At 54.4% G+C, this 18,187-nt stretch overlaps 1 protein-coding gene across 1 annotated transcript in view; it reads right to left on the bottom strand.

Moving 5' to 3' along the window:
• PTPRN2 (protein tyrosine phosphatase receptor type N2) overlaps positions 1-18,187 on the bottom strand; it is an 842,052-nt gene that overhangs the window by 445,802 nt on the left and 378,063 nt on the right. The window contains exon 11 of the mRNA XM_087860611.1: positions 16,452-16,538. Coding sequence (XP_087716737.1) covers positions 16,452-16,538 — 87 coding nt within the window. The remainder of the gene's footprint in view (positions 1-16,451; positions 16,539-18,187) is intronic.

Below are 18,187 nucleotides of genomic sequence, written 5' to 3'. Positions count from 1 at the left end.
TGAGGTCTGACAACACACGCCCCCACGCTGCCCAGCCCTGGCCCAAGCACCTGGCCCGTTATCTCTCGGGCTCACCAGAATCTTGCAACGGAAGGAACCCCCAACACCTGCTCCAACGTGGGCACGGAAGTCTCCATACAGACATCTCAGCGGCAACTCTACATCCTGTGTCACTCATGTCACCGCTGCTAACCCTTTAACCTCGCTGGCCTCAGCTCACTCGGGTGCGATGGGGAGGCGTGTTCTGGCCAGGAGGCTCTGACTTTCCTGTAGTACCTGCCGTGCAAAGCCAATGCCCCATGACGCCAGTGCTAGGCAGCGCCCTGGGACACGAGGAGGGGGAGGGAGGGCGCGCGTGCAGGGGCTGAGCACGCCCTGGGACACGAGGAGGGGGAGGGAGGGCGCACGTGCAGGGGCTGAGCACGCCCTGGGACACGAGGTGGGGGAGGGAGGGCACGCGTGCAGGGGCTGAGCACGTCCTGGGACACGAGGAGGGGAAGGGAGGGCACGCGTGCAGGGGCTGAGCAGAGACCACAGTCCTTGTCCCCAGTCACTCCACACGAGTCCCCACAGCGCCCCCTGCCAAGCATTACCTTGTCCTGCTGGCCCTGGGCACCCAGCTGCACACACAGGGCTGGTTGTGCCGGGAGCACATAGAAGCTCCCTGAGCTTCCCAGCAGGGGCTTCTAAAACAAGCAGCTCCTTGAAGGAGCACAGCCGGGCCCCAGGGGCTGCAGTGTGCCCGAGCCTGTACTCAGAAACTGTCAGATCCTCCAACCAACAAGGATTCATCTGATCAACGTTTGCAAGAGCACTCAATCCCCCACAGCAGAAGCACCACCCAAAGGAACCCACGGGAACCGCCACAAAATGCCAATTCTCCAGTGACGTCAACCTACAACTCACTTCCTTCCCCCTTTCTGCTTGGAGATCCTTGGAGTTAAGGTTAGTCTACTGCCTTACTTGGAATAAACACCAGTGCTTCTGAGCGCAGGGCTGTTTGCAAACAGCAGGTGGAGACTAATGGCTTCCTCCAGCCCTGGGGGCCCTGGCCCCTTGGAGGCTTTCTCCCTTCCAGGAGGGATGCCTGGGCCCCAGGGGCGTGCAGGCTGAAGGCCCAGGAGAACCAGAGGCTGACAAGGAAAAGACAGACTGCTGAGTTCACAAAGTATTTAAAACATTGGACAGACATACACTGAGTGCAGCCCTGGGAGATGCCTGGAGCGCTTCCCACCTCACTCTGCTGGGTCTCCTCCAGCCAAGGTGAGCAACGTGTAGGGGAGGCTGCCCACACGAATGTGCCTTCACCTTAATATGCCAGCGTAGCACCAGAGATTCGCAGACGAAGTACCTTGTTGGGGGCTGCTGGAATTCAGTACTTCTGCTATTTTTTACGTGAACTACGTTGCGCTCAGCCATTTGGGCAACGCATTGCAAACCGTCACCCTGTCTCTTCTGTTCTGTGTACAGGGATGAGGTAGTTACCAGATTCGTGCAGAAATGACTTGGGGGTTGATTGCTGAAGGCATGCCTTGCCCACCCTGCCCTTTGAGCAAATGCCCATCACTGTGGTGGGTGGACTCTCCCTTCCAACGGAAGTTTGGTCGAGGGAGTAACGAGGTGAGCCTGGTCAACGGCCTGGCTACGCCCACTCAAACAGTATCCACGGGTGAATATATATATGTCCCCACAGAACGATGTCACCCGCTGTGAGCCCTTCGGCATGCTGCGCTCTGGACTTCCAGGGCTCCCATATTCCTGAGAGCTCAGCCGCGGAGCAGGTGCGCCAGCCTGACACCCTGCTGGAGGGACTCCAGGAGCAGGGGCACCCTGAAGCCATCCCAGTGTCTGGTCCCGGGCCACCCCGTGGCACAGGGCCTGCACGCAGGAGATGCTTCACTAAAATTCAAAGAATGGGTCAGTGACTTTCTATACGACGGGAGACAGCAGAGGAGAACGGCAAGGAACACACCGAAGAGCCCACAACGGACCCGGCCTTGCCGCGAGTCAGGGAGTGGTTTCGGGAGAACGGGCGCCATGGGCCGCACTACGCCACATGCTGCTGCTGCGATCTGGAGGACTGAGTTCGTCCTCCCTGGGTAAGGTGCTCAATGTCTTTTTTTTTTTAATAATATTTTTTTAATTATATTATGTTAGTCACCATACAGTACATCCCCGGTTTCCGATGTAAGGCTCGATGATTCATTAGTTGTGTATAACACCCAGTGCACCATGCAATATGTGCCCTCCTTACTACCCATCACCGGTCTATCCCATTCCCCCACCCCCCTCCCCTCTGAAGTCCTCAGTTTGTTTCTCAGAGTCCATAGTCTCTCATGTTTCATTCCCCCTTCTGATTACCCCCCCTTTATCCCTTTCTTCCCCTACTGATCATCCTAGTTCTTATGTTCCATAGATGAGAGAAATCATATGATAATTGTCTTTCTCGGCTTGACTTATTTCACTTAGCATTATCTCCTCCAGTGCCGTCCATGTTGCAGCAAATGTTGAGAACTCGTTCTTTTTGATGGCTGAGTAATATTCCATTGTATATATGGACCACAACTTCTTAATCCAGTCATCTGTTGCAGGGCATCTCGGCTCCTTCCACGATTTAGCTATTGTGGACAATGCTGCTATGAACATTGGGGTGCATATGGCCCTTCTCTTCACTACGTCTGTATCTTTGGGGTAAACACCCAGTAGTGCAATGGCTGGATCATAGGGTAGCTCAATTTTTAACTTTTTAAGGGACCTCCACACCGTTTTCCAGAGTGGTTGTACCAACTTGCATTCCCACCAACAATGTAGGAGGGATCCCCTTTCTCCACATCCTCTCCAGCAATTGTTGTTTCTTGCCTTGTCAATTTTTGCCATTCTAACTGGCACAAAAACAGACACATAGCTCAATATCTTTTTCAACGCAAGCTACTGGAGGGTGTCAAGAAGGATGAACTCTGGGGGCGCCTGGGTGGCTCAGTCAGTGACATGTCTGCCTTCAGCTCAGGTCCTGGGATTGAGCCCTGTATCAAGTTCTCTGCTCAGCGGGAAGCCCGCTTCTCCCTCTGCCCCTCTCCCTGCTAGGGCTCTCTCTCTCTCTAATAAATAAAATCTTTAAAAAAAAAAAAAAAAGGAGGAGGAGGAGGAACTCTGAAGCAAAGGGCAGCCTCCTAGAACCTTGCCGTCCCAGCAGCGGCAGCCACTCGGGGCAGCCCCTTGGCCATTGTGTGGACCCCGCCCCTCCCAGCAGGAGAGGCAGAATTGGTGCGGTGTCCTCTCCAACGCCTGGAGCCAGCAGGAATACCAGCCCTCCCGCACCTGCCTGAGAGCATCCGAACACACAGAACACAGAGATGCAGCCTCGGGACTGCACAAGTCCACACCGTGAGGTGCCACTGTGGCTGCCTCTCTCCCCCGGGCCTCACGCTCTAAGAAGGTGTTCTCAGCCCAGCTTCTCTGTCGGTCCCCCAGGGGAACACTCCAGACATTGTCTCCCCAAAGGCTTCTGTCCATGACACATTAATGCCACAGACATACCTGTTTATGTGCAGTGGCTCTTTGCAGGGCTGTGGACCACCATAATGTCCCGTGTTCTCCACTGGGAAGGTGTGCTCCAGGCCCGTCCCTGTGGTCTGCCGGGGCTCAGTCAGGACTTTGTTCACATGTGGACAGCTGGAGATCGAGGAGGCCGGCAAGACCCTCCTGAGACATTCTCATCTCATTTATCAGAGCCTCAGTCTTGCCTCAGGGACAAAGTCTTTCTCCCAGGTTCTGAGCAAAAAGGTGAACACTGCGGGCCTGCCACAGCCCTCCAGCAAAAGCCTGCGTGCGAGGCTGGCCTTGGCCGCAGCTGGGAACTCGGCTATCAGGAGGATGCCCACAGTCAATCCTCAGTCAGCAGGGCTCCCTGTGTCCCAACAGGTCAGGCTGTGCAGGATGCAGACAGGTTATGGGCGGGGGCGGAATGCCAGGAGCTACCGTCCTCCTGCTAGACCATGTGGCCTGGGCTGTCCTTACTGTCGTGTTCAGCTCTGCCTCTTCAAATGCTTGGGGAGAACAGTCTCATATGCACAATGCTGGCACAGATAGGGGAATTTCTATGTTTAATCAGAAACGAAAAAATTAAATAGTTGCTTATAGCCTCGCGAAGTGTCTGAGAAGCAAATATAACATCTAATATTAGAGTTGGCAGGGAGAAGTCTTTTTCTTTGAGAAAGTCACTCCTTAATAAATAGTGAGAGTTTCTCACGCAGAGCACAATATTCCAACTCTACTGATACAAAAAATTGGTGTTTAGATTAGGAAGAAATTACTGAAACAGACACAAAGAAAGAGGAACGTGAAGTTACAAAGGAATACCTATGTTTCACTACAAAACAGAGACACTAATTCTGTTCTTTGGCTTTCAGATTCTCGTTCAGACTCAACCAGTAACTGTTGCAAACACACTACAGCACATTTTTGTTATTTGTGGAGTTATGTCCTGTAAGGTCAACACACGTGCAGATTTGAGGACACGGGACCACGGCTCCCAGGGAAGCACAGGGCTGGGCTCTGCCAGCCTCCGGTCACATTTTCACCAACCAGTCCGCGTACACCTTGTTTCATGTGTGCTTCCGTTTAAAGACACCTTATGGACAGACGTCACTGCTTCGTGGACACGAACTCACCCCCTCTAGAGAGGTAGCTCTTCTACGACAGCACTTCCTGTGGAAGGCACAGCCCAGTCTTCTTGCACGTAGGGACACTAGACGCACTACGTTCACACGGGGCCGTTTCAGACAGATCACCCACAAAAAGCACACGGACATGGAGAATGTAGCCATGAACAGTGACAAGCACGTGTTTGCAAGGTGGGCTGAAACAGAATGCAGGTCGAGTGCTGTTCGAGCTCAGCGGGAACATACGCACCAGACGCACAGCTCTCCTCCCTCTGCCCTGGTCTTCAAGCGACCGTGGAAGTGCTGTACTGATGTCAGGGTTACAAATAAATTTGCAAATATGGAATCACAAATTAATAGTGAGGGTCTACTGTGTTTTCTAGTGTCTGTGTTAAGCACATTCGCAGACATTAATGACCTTACTGTTTTTGTCACATTTTACAGTGTAGTATTGTAGAAAGAGCCTGGGCATTGGAGTTTCAGGGGCCTGTAATCCACTTGCGCACCTGTCCTTCCTTGCTGTGTGATATCAGCCTAGGACACTCTTTAACCTGCAAACTGGGGATGATAATGTGCATCTGGGAAGGGTGTGTGGGTGGTCTCTAAACCGACCCCATCGTCCTCTGCCCCATCTAGAGTGGTCTGCTGCTCCTCCGGTCTCTGCCGTGAGGTCAGGCCTTTGTGGGCTCACAGCGCTTCTGTCTGCTGTGCTGCCTCATGACCGAGGCAGTCGTGCTCTGTCTGGAACGACATGGTGGATACAAGGGGCAAGAGCAGCCACTTCTCTCCTGACTCCACGGCTCTAGGATGGCAAGCTCATGATCAGTCTATGCGGGGTCATCACGGGCAGACCAGGCAAGAGCTCCACACCCTACCTGCTGGGAGGTGCTTTGCTCTGAGAGCACACAGGTCACTCGACTCAATGTTCCTGTAGGACCACAGACTTCCTGGCAGTCCAATTCACTTACTCTGAGCGGGGACTCCTATTTACGGTGGAAGAAGTGCCACCAGGTGGAACCTACCTGCCCACACGCAAACCCTTCCTACTCTAGCAAGACACAGGCTTCATGGTCTCAGCCTAGGAAACCCCAGCGGGCACATGGATCCCGCGAGAAATCCTCCAGCGGCCCCTCCTGGAGACCATATTAGGAGAATATAACCATACGTTATCATTAGGGGTTGATTCCTCACCACGCTGGAAATAATATGCAAAGATATCTCCCTGAGATCCTGCAGCATTCACTGATTTTAAATTGCCTTTAACCACTTTAAGCAAACCATATGTGTGCACACAGATGAAGGGGTGTCTCCTCACCATCATTCCTGCTCGAGTCGTCTCCGTTTTAAAGAGAAGTCCAAGTGGTCCTGAGCCCCGTAAAATTCAGTGTTTCTACTTGGCATTTACTATTAACTACAATCTGATTATACGTGACGTTTAGACATTTACAATACAACATGTGATTATGTATTTATGACATAACACATGTGGTTATACACCAGTCATAATATTGATGATCACTCTTTCTTTCTCAGAGTCCCAGCACAGGCTGATAGAGAACAAAAGTAACTTCTAGCATTTTAGTATTGACCTATCGCTGGTTTTCGGGAATTCCTGACCCTGTCACTTGAAGTCGATGGAACAAACACAACCCCCACGAGCCCAAGTGCTGGCGGTGAGAGCTCTGCCTCCACGGTCTTCTCTTTAAATGGGGTCGCTTTAGAAATCCTTCTTCCTCCTTTTATCACTTCAGTCCTTTTACGGTAATCTAATGTCCTGCCTTGATAACACCAGTGTACTGACAGAGGAGTCTTCTTAATATCATGTGTCTCGAGGTGATCTTCCACATGCTAATTTTCATTGCACGACACTAATCATGCCGGTTACAAGACACTGAACTCAGCCTGTGCTCAGACCGATATTTCAGTGGAGGATGGGGAAGGAAGCGACTCCCTCACGAAATCTTAGTTTTTCTTATTATTTAACACCAGGTCCAACACCTAGAACACAAAAATTCCCATCAATTGAGGAATCCACTTAGTTGACTTAATCTGGGTATTGGCTCTCCTGTATAATAATAGATGATACATGACACAGGACTGTTTGTATCAGGGCCAACCTTTAAAGTCTACAGTGAAAACAACAAATAGGACTATAACTTTCCTTACAAACAGTGGCTAAACAGCCCTTTGTACTTAATTTAAATAGAGACAAGCCTCAGGGACTAGATCCTCTCGACTTTGGGGGATAATAAGATCACAAAGTGGGGGCGCCTGGGGGGCTCAGTCACTGAAGTGTCTGCCTTCGGCTCAGGTCATGATCCCAGGGTGCTGGGATCCAGCCCCGCATCGGGCTCCCTGCTCAGGGGGAGCCTGCTTCTCCCTCTCCTCCCCACCTGTGCTCTCTCTCACTATCTCTGTCACCGTCTCTGTCTCTCTCTCAAATAAGTAAAAAAATCCTTAAAAAAAATTGCAAAGCATATCTGGCAGCAACAGGTAGTTGTAGAGTTAATGTTGATGGTTTTACAACTAACATGAAAGTAAATGTTGCAGTTTTCAACCAACACACTTTCCTGAGAGTTGTTTAGAAATTTAAAAACATACTTCTGATAGAATAATTGAATGTTTTTTACTAGCATGCTCTTGCCTTGGCTTAATGCACTGACCTATGCTTCTCCTATTTGATCCTGGATTAGGGGTAAAACCCATAACATGGATGGACAGGATGGAGGAAGGGGGTGGAAGGATGGGGGATGCTGGACGGACGAGGAGGGTGTGCCAGTGTAGAGCTGAACACTGTAACGGCGTAATTTAGACCCAAAGCAATTCCTCTGGCAATGCCCTCATTTTATAGATGAGTAAATTAAAACCCATGAGCTTTAAGGACTAGCCCCCAGTGGTCCAGTTTTAATAGAGACGCCACCACCAGAGAAGTGCTTCCTGGGTCCTCCCGAGAGCTTGTAGACCACCACCGATAATCACGCAGTCCGTATACTGCCCCCACCAGCGTCCCTTCCCAGCTACGGGGTCCAGCACCACGGTGCTCACACTCTCTTGCCCTGGAAACGTTACTGGCCCTGAAACGTTTCTGAGGACCACCAGCTCCCTCCCAGCCATCTTCCTTAGCTGTCCCTAACTCCAGAGAAGCCGCAGGTCGGTACTGGGCTAACCCAAGCCACCAACAGAAACATGAGTCTGTGTCTGGCTGCTGCGTCATCCCATCTATGTTAAGTTACAAAATTCTAGAATTCCATGAAATAGCAAAATAATGCACGCATATATTCCTAAAGCATACTTTCCATTACCGTATTTTCTGCACAATTGTATATTCCTGCCTCCCAAACACTAGGCAATAACTTTCCATAGTAACTGATTTGAGGGCTGACAAAGGAGGAAGGACTGAGAGAATGAGTCGTTTCCTATTTGTGTGAGGAAACGGAGGCTTACAAAGTTATCTCACGATAACTTTGTAACATGAGCCTTCACCCAAACATAACGCTGATGATGCTCTGTCTTCTTAAAGGGCTGAGCTACTGCTTTACTGTACAGATTGTCCGGTATTTGCAATTACTGTGTGATTATGTGCAATGTGGGAATTCCTCTCTGTCACGAGGGAATGCCTTTCTTTGCACTCCTCTTTCTTGCCATGGACGGTTTGGAAGAAAACAGACGATTCCATGTTTATGTTTTGACTTTGCACTTTTAAAGCATTTGCTTAGTTTTTAATTCCCAGGACAACGTATTGTTTTCTGGTTAGAACTGAGAGATGATGCATTTGGTCACAAGAAGCCGGTGTTCCACCAGCAAAGGTGCGGGGGGGCCGGCCGGGGCCGAACGGACCAGGGGTGCCTGGAAGGCCCCAGGGCCACCGGACACGTATCTTCCCTTGCACTTGGACTCCCCCGGTGCTTAAGGATTAATGAACGAAACAAACAAAGAAATAACTGAATTATTAGTGACAAACATTGAGAAACAAAAGCAGCCCCTGAAAATCCGGACTAAGGCTTTGTCTCGAAGCCTCAGAGAACCAGGCCAACGGCCGTCGGTGCTGCCGAGAGCTGGACAGGAGCCTCCCCACCGTGAGTCTCCAGCCCGCTGTGCTGCACCCTGACCTGAGCACCTCCTGGCACTGAGGCTCACTCTGTTTGGTTTCTCTGGATGCCCCCACCCGTCCGTCATAACCCACAATGTGACACCACAAACACACTGGTTTCCACGCAGGAAAGAGTCACGGCACCCCTCAATGCCGGCCATGTTTGCATTCTTCTCCTGTCCTTCCCTATGGATTTTCGTGCCCGCGTGAAAGTGGGGAAGGCCTCCTGCCGGATGTCAAAGCTTTCCTGTAGGGATGGCCCCTGAGTACAGCGTCCTGACTTGCCTACGCCACAGGCCGCGGACATTAGCATGCTTCTCGCACCTCTGACTCCGAGAGAAAGGCAGGAGAGTGAAAATGAGCTCTACTTTGTTCTCCTGAGAAGAATAAGGATGGAGCTGAGCAGAGAGAACCAGTACTCACAGCACAGGCAATAAATGCAATCTGTATTTGACCGCGGGGTTTAGTTTTATTTCAGTATAAATACAACATTTTCACGTGTTTAGATATTTCTTGGTTTCCCCAACCTTTTATTATTTTCTTACCGTGTTCTGTAGGGAGCACCACTCTCTACTAGGTGCTGAGTACCTGCACACTCATCACTTACTCCCCCAACAGCTCGAGGGCAGGCACCACCGCGCCCACCCTACAGGTGAGCAAAGGGAGGCGAGGCGAGCTTCAGTAGTTTGCCCAATGTCGTAGGGCAGCGGGAAGATGGCGCAAACGAAGTCCACATGGATTCATTCACTCACTCACTCACTCAGTCACTGAGCAAATACCGAGCACCCGTTACGTGCCTGACACCATCCTAGGCCCTGAAGACACAGCACAGAGAAAGAGAAGCCCGATCCCTGCCGTAAAGGAGAGTATCGCGTGAAGATGAAGACACAGCTCTTCCAGATGGAAGGACTGTTCCGAGGAACCACAGTCTCTCTCACAAAGCCCTAAGTACTGAGATGTCTAGTCCAACACGTAATTCCACCATCTACCCAACGCTTTACACTCGAAGTGTCCGTGCAAGCCTGGAGAAAGGAACGGAGTGGGACATTCTTGACAGTCGAGCCTATTCATCGTTAGGTGTCGGACTAGATGAATAACAACAGGAATAACGAGCATAATGAACGGTACAGGCTGGACAAGCCGAGCGCTTACACGGCAGGCAGGGCCTAAGCTCGGCTATGGTCATAGGATCTTCACGGAGATCCCGTCAGCCTTAGAACCACTTATGCAATTTGAGGGGCTCCTGAGAGCAGGGTCCCACATCACAGCCCGTAGCACACCCTGACCATCCAGGTTTTACAGGCAGGGAAACTGAGGCTTAGAAAGCCTAAGTATTTTAACTCTGCTCCTAAGCCGTGATATCATTTCTCAAGAGGAAGGGGCTCAACAACACTTTAAATATGAACCGAAGGCGCAGGGATTTACTGGGCGCGAGGAAGGCCGTCCGTCAGTCAAACAGAATTGCTCCTTGTGAACACGCCCGCAGCGCCCTTCCCACGTCTCATCTTCATTCTACAGACAGGGCTGGGGTGGTTGTCAATCGTGGCACTTCCTTCAGTGCGCTGTGCCGCTGTGTCCAGCTGCTCGTGGGACCCTGGTGATCTTGCAGTGTGCACACAGGCCACGGCCACTGCTCCTGCTCCGGGAAGACAGGTCTGCTCCGCAGGAGGCCCTTCCTTGTCTGTCCCTCCCTCTAGGGTGGCATCGCTGAGAAAATCCCGGACCCAGGTGGAGCAGGTGATGGCGTGCACCTGCGAGCCCCAGAGCTTGCAGGCAGTAGGCACGCGAGCAGGGGAGCAATCCCCATCTACTGGGTCCCCTGGGCTCCGGGGCTGACTGCTAGGGGCTCCTGGCCTGAGTGATGTTTGTTTATCCCAAGCATATCCCCCACTGTTAATCGGCAAAGCCCTGGCGCATTCCCCAAATTATCCATAGCTCTGTCCTCACTTGGGCTGCAAGCCAAAGGGGCCAGCCTGGCGAGGTGAAGGCCATTGTGACCCTGTGTCCCACTTCAACTTCCTCTTTAATGTCTTCATAAATCAGAGAGTCAAGACAGGAGGCAAATAACCACAATTCCGCCCCAAGAAACTGAAACTCCCACGGATTCTCTCACAAATGGGGGGGACAGGGGTGTGAGGCATGGGAAGGGGAGTGATGTGGGCCTCACATCCCTGGGACTCACGGGACCGACCTGGGCTGGGCACCCCCTGCCCCCCACCCCAGCCCTGTGCACGAAGACCCTGATGAGAAGTGTCAGGGTTGTGAGCTCCCACCACCGCACCTTCAGCGACCGTCTTGAAAAACAAGAACGCTGTATTTTCATCAATTCCGTAAATCACACAGATGGGAAACTAAACTGCCTCTTGCATCAGGAGAACGCAGGAAGATTGATCGCAGAATTAGGCTGTCCTCCCGCGGTGCCTCCGCTGATCCGCGCCTTCCCGGGGCTGATCTGAAGGCTCGGCCGGAGCCCCCAGGAGGCACGCGGACACCGGCCCCCACCTGACCATGGAGTCTCCTTTTGTGTGGCGGGTCCCCGCAGCACCGCCCACCTGACGGCACCGGAGGGAGCAGCCCGCACATCCATCAGGCCGCTGTGGACAGCCGTGATTAGATTACAAAGTCATAACTGAGGTCGCCGTGTGTCTGCTGGCGTAATTACATCAGCATGCTAATGCCGTTTTAATGGTCTCTAATGATGTAATAAGAAATAATGGAATTTACTTGACAGCTACATAACCATTAACAAAACATATTAAGTATAACTGGTACTTCCATAAAAATGCAGACAATCTCTGAGAGCACCAGCTTGCACGGCGGCCGCTCTCCCGCTGCTGGAGCAACGAACAGCCCAGAGAACGTGTTCTCAGACGCCCAGCCAAGTGCTGGCCACGCAGCCGTCCCCCTGCTGCGGCCTCCACAGCCCACGTCCGTCTGTCCAGTGGGCGCGTGCGCTCAGCGCTCCACCATGAGCTGGGCCCTGGGAGCGACACCTAGCACACACGGGAACAACACAGCACACAGGGCACATGCTTGTGCACGCACAGCACACACGGCACATGCACGCATACGGTAATTAAGGACCCAGACGTGTGGTGCCGACGTTAACTGGCAGAACGGGGGCTCCGGTACCAGGAGGCCCAGCTTTAGACAGAAAGCATGAGCTGGATTAAGAGCAGGGGAGACGGGGTCGCCTCCAGCCAGGCGAGGCGGGGGAAGGACCCTCTGGAGCGCTGGGCTCACTGGAGAGCTACGGACCAGGCTCTCACTGGCGTAAAGAGAGGGCGGTGATGGCAGGTTTGGCTCCACAGGACATCGGAAGCCCCCGGTTTTCTGACCAGGGAAGAGACTGCAGCAAAACACAGTTACAAAAGCTTTGGTACAGACACCAGCTCAGTCAGAAAGTGCTCCCCAGAAACCCATCTGTGCCCCAGTCCTCCTCAGATGTGACAGTGGTGCGGGTGGGGAGGACTGAGACGTGTAAGTTGCAGACCTGAGGTAGAGGCCAGGGACAGAGGGAGTGCAGCCAGCTCCCACCAGACATCCCCACAGGATGCCCCTGCCCCCAGGCTCCCCTCCCACTGGACACCCCCACACCAGACAGCATACCGGACACCACCCTACACCAGACACCCCCACACTGAACACCCCCACACTGGACACCCCCACACTGGACACCCCTACACTGGACACCACACCAGACACCACCCCACACCAGACACCACCCTACCAGACCCGCCCCCCCACCAGGCACCCCTCCCACCGGAAGCCCCTCCAGTCCTGACACCCCTGCCATTGGACACCCCCACCAGATGCCCCTCCTCAGAAGATGCCCCTCCCCCAGACCAAAAGCCCCTCCAGTCCTGACACCCCCACCTCCCAGCCGGTGGCAGAACCCTGCCTTGCCTTGCCCTGGCCTCGGGCCTCCTGCTGCCACCTTGAGACCCTGTTAGAGGCCGATAGCCTGGCTGAGGATGTGGAGAAAGGGAGGTAACAGGTGGGCAATGCAGAAACCGTGGGGCATAGCAGAAGACAGGCTAAACATGCTTCTTGACCTTGGACACCCATGTCACATTCTCTCTGGGTGACACCTTCCCTCAATAGGAAACTTCAAGACGTCACTGCTAGAAAAGTCGTGGACGTGTGGTCCGTGGTCGCTGTTGGGTGAAAGGCTCAGTCCTGCAGCGTTCAGTGGGCTCATTTGCCGGGCCTGCCCCCCGGTGGTGGGTGATGAGGCAGCTGCCACTGGGAGCTTCCACCCTGGCCCAAGCGCAGCTCCCCTCCTTGGCGGTGGGCTCTGGTCACAGCCACCTGACCCACCTCGGGCCTGGAAAGCTCCACGGCTGTTCCTGAGGCTCCCAGGCCACCGTGCTCCCGCCTGTCCTGAGGACGCCCCTTCTCCCAAACCCGGCTGTCTCAGCAGCGCGGGGCGCGGGGCGCGGGGCCCAGGTCACGGCGCACAGACATATCGCCCGCCCTCTCAGAGGCACGGGGCCCAGGCCACTGCGCACATGTCTCACCCGCCCTCTCAGCAGCACGGGGCCCAGGTCACGGCGCGCACACGTCTAGCCCGCCCTCTCAGCGGCACGGGGCCCAGGTCACGGCGCACAGACATCTCGCCCGCCCTCTCAGAGGCACGGGGCCCGGGCCACAGCGCACACGTCTCGCCCGCCCTCTCAGCGGCACGGGGCCCAGGCCACGGCGCGCACACGTCTCGACTTCTAACAAGCAAGCAGCGGCAGGGGGCCAGGTCTCCAGCAAGCACAAGGCCTCCCAGTGCGGGGACCTCTGCTTCTATCTGCTGCATTCTCGCTCCAGACCGCAGAGGAAAAATAATGAAAATTCAATAAATACAGCCCCCAGTGGGGCCAGGCCAAGTTTGACTGCAAAGCCTCTCCGTGTGATTACTTTTTTGCCTAATGTTCTCAACAGTGGGCCTGAGCTGTGATGACATTCTCCAAATGCTCAGGCCACCCTGGGTGCTCCTGGGAGCTCTTCCTGGAGACGCAGTCTCCTTGTTACTTACTGCCTTCCAATTGCTCCCAGGACATTCCTCACTCTAATGAAGGAGGCACTCATTCATTCATTCATTCATTTATTCCCTCGACAGCAATATGAGCTCTGACACCAGCAGCTGAATTTTGGGGGCCAGATTCGGTATCTCCTACTTGTGGACAGAGGGGTGAGGACCTCCCCGCCGTTTGGTGGGGGCAGTGTGGGTGCCAGGCCCGCACTCTGCAAGTCCTCATTCTGCAAATGCAGTCCCTGCGCTGGGTGCCTGATGTGAACGTGTCAGGGACTGCTGTGACCCCTGACCTCGGGGTCTGGTGGTGAAGACTGTGGAGAACTAGCCATGTGTGGGTGCAGGCATGCTCAGGAAATTTCCCTCCGCTTCTCTAAAGGGAACGGTCAGTGCCACCAGTCCAGGACTGGCTCTCTCTGTGTGCAGTCTGTTTAACTGCACCCGTAGAGACCAGGCCTGGACAAAGGGCCTGTGTGGGCCTCCTGTGTTCATGCTGAGTTCCCGATTCCAGCAGCCATGTCCCGTCCGCAGGGTTGCATATGAACGGGCACAGGGGCCTTCGTAGACCTGGCATGGAGTCCTGCATGGGAGGGAACGCACTTGGACAAAGGACAGCTCTCAAGGGCATCTGAAATGACACGGGGGAACGAAAGCTGCTCTACAAGGCTGGGGTGCGGCTCCAACACACTGGGTCATGGTGTATTCACATGCGGGCATCTCCCGATCTCTCAGCTACACTCATGATTTCCTCTCCAAGGCTGAAATCCCACCTGGTGTGGGGTTGGGATCACCAACACTCACCTAGAAACCTCAGCGGCCCCAAGTCACTTGGGCCTCCCCCGTGTCCCTTGTAATTCATTCTTCACATGGCTAGAAATACGTCTCCTGATGAAAACTCTCTGGTGGCCTGCCAGCCCACGGAAGGCACGCCATACCCCTCACAAGAACTTGGGGCCCACCTGAGCCACTCTGCCTGTTCGCCTGGAGCACGCTATCCCTCCTGCCCGGAGGTAGCTGGGCACCTGCTCTCCAGACCTCGCAGCCTCTGCCCTCTGTTTCCACATGAACTAGGGCTGCCTGATGTTGTCCAGCTCTGCTCTGAGCCTGTTTCTGCTGGAATGTCATGCTCTCTGCTCCACCCCAGCACGGAGCTCTGTAAATATTTGTTGAATGAAAAGCTGCGTTTTGGGAGGCCCGGAGGGCCCAGTCAGCTAAGTGTCTGCCTTCGGCTCAGGTCATGATCCCAGGGTCCTGAGATTGAGTCCCGCATCAGGTTCCCTGCTCAGCGGGGAGCCTGCTTCTTCTTCTCCCTCTGCAGCTCCCCCTGCTTGTGCTTTCTGGCTCGCTCTCTGTCAAATAAATAAATAAAATCCTTACAAAAAAAAGAAAAGCAAAGCTGCGTCTTGCAGACGGTCACGTCTGCAGGGGCAGAGATGATATGAGAACCCCCATAAGTTGGAGAGATGGGCCGGACTGTTGTCGGCTGCAAGGAGCCCAAGGAAGTGAATCTGGGCTTACTGTTAAGGCTAGGACTTGGCCTTGGCCTCTCTCTCCCAACTTCTGGCTCCTTCCTACTCAAAATAAAGGGTGATGAACTTCCAAATGAGCTAACACCAGCAGGAAAAGAGATGGGACAGCCCCACAGAGTGGCAACATTTGCAGACGGCCAGACGAACTGTGTTTCCAGGACTGAAGGCCCTGGGATAGCTGTTTGCGTCAATAGACAGCTCGGCTGAGCCTCTTATTTCCAGGCCTGAGTGGCTCACAGCACAGGCACTGACCCATCCCGACACAGCTTTCTGGACTGACCTCCACGTCTGGACCACCCCCACCAGCTGGGACGTGCTGGTCTGTCCACACCTGCTCACACACTGACCCATCCCGACACGGCTTTCTGGACTGACCTCCACGTCTGGACCACCCCCACCAGCTGGGACGTGCTGGTCTGTCCACACCTGCTCACACACTGACCCATCCCGACACAGCTTTCTGGACTGACCTCCACGTCTGGACCACCCCCACCAGCTGGGACGTGCTGGTCTGTCCACACCTGCACTCACTTATAATTCGACCTATCTCTACTTGCTCCTTTTCCAGGCACTTGTTCCTGCCCTGTGCAGTCCTCAAGAAACGTGGAAGCAGAAGTCCCTCATTGCGGACTTGCCACGGGCCAGCACCCCAGTCTCCAACGCCACCAAATCTGCCCACAACCTGTCCACTGATGACAAGAGAGGCCGGTCGTGCTCGGGTGACTTGCTGCAGCAAGTGCGTGGCAGGGTCTGTATACCGTAGGCACTCCATAAGTGCTGACTTTTCACGGACACGTGCCATCCCCTGGGCTCTGACTCATCTGCAGCGGGGTGGGGCACAGGCGCCGGAATGTTCTAGAGCCTCCCGGGCAATTCTAGGTGCAGCAGGGCTGAGAACTGTGGCCCCAGTGGGCCCCGTCCTTCCAGGAGATCATAACTCTTACAATTACACTCCGGTTTCATCTGCACTCACATAACTTTACCAAACCCACCAGGAAGTTTCCTTCCGTTCTCTCCTGAACTGTTTCTCTGTGATGTAATTAACAAGAACCCCAGGCACACAGTTCTTTCCCTTGCAAACCAATTTATGACACGGAACCTGATGTGAGCGGAGAATAAAACCCCGAGACCCCGCACCCGGCACTCACGCGACGTCTGCGAAGACACTCATCGGCACCTCCAGGAGACGCGCAACGCTCTGCAACAGCTCCTTCCCCTCTTCTGGGCTCAGGGGGCTGTGGAGGAGAGCGGGGGCAGCGTTACAAAATGGAACTCATCAACACTTGAGAAGCCGCACGTCCCCCGCGCCCCCACCTCCGCGCCTGTGCATTCCTGTCACATAGTGACCGGGCTCCCCGGGCAGCCGGGATCAGGTGCTTCTTCAGGCATGATGAATCACCTGAATTTCCCAGCCACGAGACAAACAATACCGTGCAAATGGGCCCATGATGGGGCGGAGGCTCAGCTCAGCCTTCAATAAAAAGTGTAATCGGGAGGGGGGGAGGGGAGGGCAGACGGGAAGGAGAGAGAAAAGACGGGAGACGGAGGGGAAGCAGATGCTGAAAATGGAGTTTCAGGATGGGCGTCACACGTACAAAGGAAGCACATTGTCAAATGGGCTTGTTTCTAAAATGAGTGATGTGCCAGTGAGAGGCACGTGAATGGGACACAGCTGAGGGCAAACACGGAGACCGGAGACCGAGGGGCACTCTGCAGCGGCCCCCGGGAAGGGCGGGTGTGCCCCAGGACGACCCGCCTCAGGCCCGAGGGAGGGCCGGCTCCGGTCACCACAAGGCTCAGCGTTCCAGCGACACGTCCCGAATCCCAGCACACAGCTGTGTCAGTCACGCCTTGCCTGTGAAACCCTATTAGCAGCATTTCAGAGAATATTCCGTCGTGTCGTTATATAGAAACTGCTGTGCAGCCAAGGCTGTCACCCCAGCTGACCTCTCGTTCACCTGGCCGACGTGTGAGCAGACGGGCTCTGTGCAGCAACAAACACACGGAGCCCCGCCTTCCTGGGGCCTGCGTTCTCGTGGCACACGGGCAGCAAAGACAGGTGTTGTTCTGGATTGAACCGTGTCACCCAAGCTTCACATGTTCAAGTCCCACATCCAGAACCTCACAATGGGACCTTATGTGGAAAGAGGTCACTGCTGACCATCATGCTAGGACGAGGTCATCCGGTGGTTCCTAATCCAACGTCACCAGAGTCCTCACAGGAGGAGGACATGCACAGGGGTGAGTCCAAAAGTATCCAGGGTCACTGTGGCTCCAAGAGCCAATGGGGTGCAGGGTGCAAGGAGGAACCAACCAGGCTCCAGTAACCCCGGGACAGGGCAGGAGGGTGCAGGTGTGGCCTGCGGGCTTGGAAGAGGTGACGGGTGTGTGATGGCACCAGGAGGTGACCCGGGAAGGAGCATGCGAGACGGAGAAGCCACTGGAAGGGAAAGTCGGGAATTCTGTGGGCACATCACAATGCACAGAGCCCACACCGAGCATCGGAGCTGGGATTAGCTGGAGAAAGCAGCCCTCAGGAATGGCTAAAGCAGGAATCCCTAGGGACAAGCCAGCAAGGAGGAGTCAAGGGCCCTTGGAGGCCTCAGGTAGAGATGGAAAAGCAGGCCGGGGTCAGGAGGTGCCAGCTTGCCCTGCAACCGCCCCAGGGTGTCCCATGCAAGTGCAGCCACAGCAGGACGGACACTCCCGTCCTCAAAGAGGACGCTGGTAATGAGCCACGGCACCAAGCCGCCCCCCACCGCCTTCTCTCAGGGGGCACAGGAACTGGACTTCTTCCTAGGGAAGCCGGTTTCTGCAGGTGGCTGCCAATTTACCCACAGCTGGGCCTGCTCTCCACGCCTCACCCATTGTTCTAGATCTCTTA

Source organism: Ursus americanus, chromosome 3 (genome assembly GCF_024610735.1).
Source record: "Ursus americanus isolate L20-20 chromosome 3, mUrsAme1.1.p, whole genome shotgun sequence".
NCBI classification, from domain to species: Eukaryota; Metazoa; Chordata; class Mammalia; order Carnivora; family Ursidae; genus Ursus; species Ursus americanus.
The sequence above is the reverse complement of the archived record's forward strand: the minus strand, read 5'-3'. Positions and strand labels throughout refer to the sequence as shown.